At 43.0% G+C, this 5009-nt stretch overlaps 1 protein-coding gene across 6 annotated transcripts in view; it reads left to right on the forward strand.

The window, feature by feature from the left end:
- SKAP1 (src kinase associated phosphoprotein 1) overlaps positions 1-4809 on the forward strand; it is a 299602-nt gene extending 294793 nt beyond the window's left edge. For 5 of the 6 annotated variants that reach the window (XR_001881847.1, XR_001881848.1, XM_017854037.1 and 2 more), the window contains 2 exons: positions 890-998; positions 4437-4807. Coding sequence is in view for 4 of the 6 variants with exons in the window: in XM_017854037.1 (XP_017709526.1) it covers positions 890-991 (102 nt within the window). In the remaining 2 variants the exon portion in view is untranslated. Of the gene's footprint in view, positions 1-889; positions 999-4436 lie in introns of all 6 variants that reach the window. The other variant, XM_017854038.1, reaches the window with a different exon arrangement.
- The last annotated feature ends 200 nt before the right edge of the window (positions 4810-5009 follow it).

The raw sequence follows: 5009 nt of genomic DNA on the forward strand, positions 1-5009 counted from the left end.
AAAAAAAAAAAAAAAAAAGAAATAGCCCTTTACTCTTCAACATCTGTTGTGCTTTTGAGAAGCTTTTCTGTATTCGAGGAGCTGCATCCTCACCCTGTGACAACTCCTTAAACTCTCTTTTAAACCTTCTCATCCTCTTTCTTGTTTGCTCCTCTCTGTGACTAGCCTGTCATTATTAATGCGCCTGTCACCTCTCACCTGTGTGAGGGAAAGAATCTAATGTTTAGGGCACCTACTATGTATCAAACACTTTCAGTTGTTTTTACTTCAGTGATGCAATTTACATCCCTACAAGATAGAAGGGAGATATTATCCCTACTCTCACAGACAAAGAAGCTAAAGCTAGGAGAACCTAAGGTCATGTGACTACTAAATGACCAAGCGAGGATTAGATCTCAGTCTGTCTGACTCCAAAGCCCATTACTCTGCTGTAAGCTCCCAAGGAGCAAGCAATCTTCTGATTCATCATTATATACCTCATGGGAACTCAAACAGCACTTTGCACATAGAAGATGCTTGATAAATATTATTGATTTGAACTATGACTTAACCCCTTGAATATCTTTAGTGTTCTGGCAATTTAATGTGTGCCCAACTCTAAGAAGCTATACCATTCGGCTTGGTTTAAAAAAAAATGCTCTTTAGGTTCAGCAAGGGCATCAAATGTGCTAACTTTACAATGTAGACAGGAAGATGGCAAAATGAAAGCGCTTGCTCTCTTCCTCTAGATGACTTTTTTTAATTTAATAATCCCATCAGGGAAGTTAACAGTTCACAGTGATAATGGCAACAGTGAAACCACCAAACAGAATCTCCCATGCAATCACTAGAATAAACGAGCAGAAGCATGAACAAATTCTAACTGACGCATCCTCTTTTCACTTTTCAGGAGTATAACATGTATGGCTGGTGGGTGGGAGAACTGAACAGCCTCATTGGGATTGTTCCGAAGGAGTATCTCACCACTGCCTTTGAAGTGGAAGAAAGATGAAACCCAGGTATCAGAACCATTGCCAATGAACTGCCTAATAGTTGAGTGGAACTTGTTGGCCACTACTTTGTTTCTCTGAAAGATGAGAGTTGCCAGTGAAGTAGCTTTTCTTCATTTCTCATACTAATGCTTGTGATTTACCACTGATGGAAAGAAAATGCCTCTGGAATTGTTTTTTTCTTAAATTTGTGGACAGTGTCACTTAGGATAAGGTTCAACTAAAAGTAACTTAAAATCTAAACTAAAAGTGACTTAATATGGAAGGCCAAGCACGGTGGCTCACACCTGTAATCCCAGCACTTTGGGAGGCCGAGGTGGGCAGATCACCTGAGGTCAGGAGTTCAAGACCAGCTTTACCAACATAGTGAAACCCCATCTCTACTAAATATACAAAAAAAATTAGTCAAGTGGGGTGGCGGGCACCTGTAATCCCAGCTACTGGGGAGGCTAAGGCAGGAGAATCGCTTGAACCTGGGAAGCAGAGGTTGCAGTGACCTGAGATCACACCACTGGACTCCAGCCTGGGCAACAAAGTGAGACTCCATCTCAAAACAAACAAACAAACAAAAAAATTAATACAGAAATGTATTTTTCTCTTCTGTAAAAATCTAGAGGTAAGTGGTCCAAGGTATCCAGTCCCAGGTACATTTTCTTTTTGTTCTTCTCTGGGTGCCCAACCTTCCCAAGGTTACCTCATGGTCAAGACAGATGCTCCAGTTCCAGCCATCCTGTCTGCATCCTACACAGCACATCAGGAAAGAGAAGAGAAGGTCAGGCCAGGCACGGGGGCTCACGCCTGTAATCCCAGCACTTTGGGAGGCCAAGGCGGGCGGATCACGAGGTCAGAAGTTCAAGACCAGCCTGGCCAACATGGTGAAACCCCGTCTCTATTAAAAACACAAAAAATTAGCCGGGCATGGTGGCACGCGCCTGTATTCCCAGCTACTCAGGAGGCTGAGGCAGGAGAATCACTTGAACCCAGGAGGCAGAGGTTGCAGTGAACCGAGATTAGGCCATTGCACTCCAGCCTGGGTGACAGAGCAAGACTCCATCTTGAGAAAGAAAAAAAAAAGAGAGAGAGAGAGAAAAGCATACTCTCTTCCTTTAATGGCACTTCACAGATGTTGTGCACACACTTCCTTTCACATTCCATGGGCCAGAAGTTGGAATATATGGACACAGCAAGCTGTAAAGAAAGCTTATAGCCCTGTGTCTAGCTTAGAATTGGGAGATTCATGATTAAATACAAAGGGAAGAATGGATATTGGGATAAAACTGGGAATTTTTGCCATAGGGATGGATCTAGGTTTATCCCCAGCTCTCAACCCAGGGCACCATTTCCCCAAAATGCCCACATATTGCAATATGACTGACCAAGATTAGGAATCCAATACGAGGATTCCTACGGAACGTAATCAAATTAATTTTTAAGTAATAGAGAATGTGGTTTTCAGGGCCAGGCCAGTGGCTCACACCTGTAATCCCAACACTTTGGGAGGTCAAGGCAGGAGGATCACTTGAGATCAGGAGTTTGAGACCAGCCTGGGCAACATAGTGAAACCCGATTTCTACAAAAAAATTTTTTTTAAAAAATTAGCCAAGTGTGCTGGTGCACGTCTGTAGGCCCAGCTACTTGGGGGGCTAAGGTGGGAGGAATGCTTGAGCCCAGGAGGTTTGAGGTTGCAGTTAGCCATGACTGCACCACTGCACTCCAGCCTGGGTGAAAGAGCAAGACCCTGTCTCAAAGAAAGAAAAAGAATAGGTTTGTGTTTTATTAGCAAGAACCACATTGTGTTTCAAAATAGTGGGGGTGGGTGTTTGGTTTGGGTGGAGTAATAGTGGGAGCCACTTTGGTGCAGAATGGGTTTTGGTTAGAATTAAGATGCTGATGGAGGGCCCCCAAGACCAGCATGTTGTCACTAGCTCCATCTTCTGGCCTGAAATAGGAGCAATCTTCATTGCTGGGGGTAAAGAATGGCATCAGTGTGACAGTGATACAAACAGTCCTTGGAGTCCAGACCAGAGCCCACTCTAGTGTGCAGCAGCAGCTGAGTGAATTCATTTAGGAAAATGCATAAAGGATAGATCTTATTCTCCAATGCCCTTGTACAACCATACAACAACAGCTCAGGCCTGTCACTCAAGGTTTGACTTTATGATTTTCCTGATGAAGACTCTGTTTCATGGCCACAAGTGTAGAGAGTTGGAATTTTTCTGTCAAATCTAAACAAATCCAGCCGGCCGGGCACGGTGGCTCACGCCTGTAATCCCAGCACTTTCAAGGCCGAGGCAGGTGAATCACTTGAGGTCAGGAGTTCGAGACCAGCCTCACCAACGTGGTGAAACCCCATCTCTACTAAAAATACAAAAATTAGTCACGCATGGTGGCGGGCACCTGTAATCCCAGTACTTAGGAAGCTGAGGCAGGAGAATCACTTGAACCTGGGAAGCGGAGGTTGCAGTGAGCCAAGATCGTGCCATTGTACTCTAGCCTGGGTGACAGAGAGACTCCATCTCAAAAAAAATAAATACAAATAAAAAACAAATTCACCTTTTTTCACTCTGTCATTTATTTGTTTATCTCTTCATTGTCTTTGGCCCAACAAATCTAAGAATTTATCCGGCCAGGTGCAGTGGCTCACGCCTGTAATCCTGGCACTTTGGGAGGCCAAGGGGAGCGGATCACGAGGTCAGGAGTTCGAGACCAGCCTGACTAACATGGTGAAACCTTGACTCTACTAGAAATACAAAAATTAGCCAGGCTGGGTGGCGGGCGCCATAATCTTAGCCACTCAGGAGGCTGAGGCAGGAGAATTGCTTGAACTCAGGAGGCGGAGGTTGCAGTGAGCCGAGATCATGCTACTGCACTCCAGCCTGGGCAACAGAGCAAGATTCTGTCTCAAAAAAAACACAAAAAACAAACAAACAAAAAAACGACTTTATCCTATTGGCCATTTTTGGTTTGGGTAAAAAAAGAAAAAAAAAGAAATTATCCTACAGCTATACTTGCACACATGCAAAATGATAGGTATATAAGGTTCATTGTAATAGCAAACACTTGGAAATGACCTAAATGTTTAATAGAGAACTAGTCAAATAACTATAGTACATTCATAGAACTGAATATTACGCAACAGTAAAAAAGAAAGGGAAACTGTACGGAATACATTCTGAGATATGTTGGTAAGTTTAAAAAAATAAAGCAGCAAAGAATGGGAGCCAAATTTGCCCCATTTGTATAAAAAGGGACTGGAGATTATATATACCTATTTGTTTATATTTGTATGGGATATTTCTGGAAGGAGACACAAAATGATAACATGGTTGCCTCCAAGGACAGAGAAACTGTGAGACAGGGTAGTGGGGAAAACATTATACTCTGTGCCCTTTAATACGTCTATATTTTGAATCATAAAAGCAAATTTATGTATTTTTTCTCCTTTAGGAAATATATTCTTCCCCTCTACTGCCTTTATGAGGAAACTGATCATCAAAAGTTCCCACTCCCTATTTCTGCCCCCCCACCAACGCCTTGGACTCCTCCCTTTGCTGAAGAGACCCAAGTCTCTGACACCTCAGAGTGACTGTAAGCTACCAGAAAGACAAGTGGGAAGAGGTACATTCATCAAACCTGTTACTAAACCAGCCTAGTCATAGCTCATCCCCATCTCTAAATGTGTCCACACATTCACATCTGCCTTTTCCACAAGCTTTTCACAAAGAAGGTGAGAGAAGGAAATCTTGGGAGGAGGACATTGCTGGTTGTTCTGGCTGGTTTGAAAAGCACAAATAAACCTGAAATGTGTTTCCTTGCCATGTGTGATGACGTTGAGCTCCTTTTTGTAAAATGGTATCAATATGTCAGCTCTGGGCATTTTCACCAACTCCCAACAAAGTGGGGACAGCATGAGAGAAAACGAAAGCCCAGAGAAAAAAGGAGACTTAGAATTGTCTTTCAGAGTAGAATCTTCTCTGGAATCCATGTCTGTTGTTTATTTTTTGTCTTTTTCTTTTTTTT

The sequence above is a fragment of the Rhinopithecus bieti genome, unplaced genomic scaffold (assembly GCF_001698545.2).
Source record: "Rhinopithecus bieti isolate Rb0 unplaced genomic scaffold, ASM169854v2 scaffold_35856, whole genome shotgun sequence".
Taxonomy (NCBI): domain Eukaryota; kingdom Metazoa; phylum Chordata; class Mammalia; order Primates; family Cercopithecidae; genus Rhinopithecus; species Rhinopithecus bieti.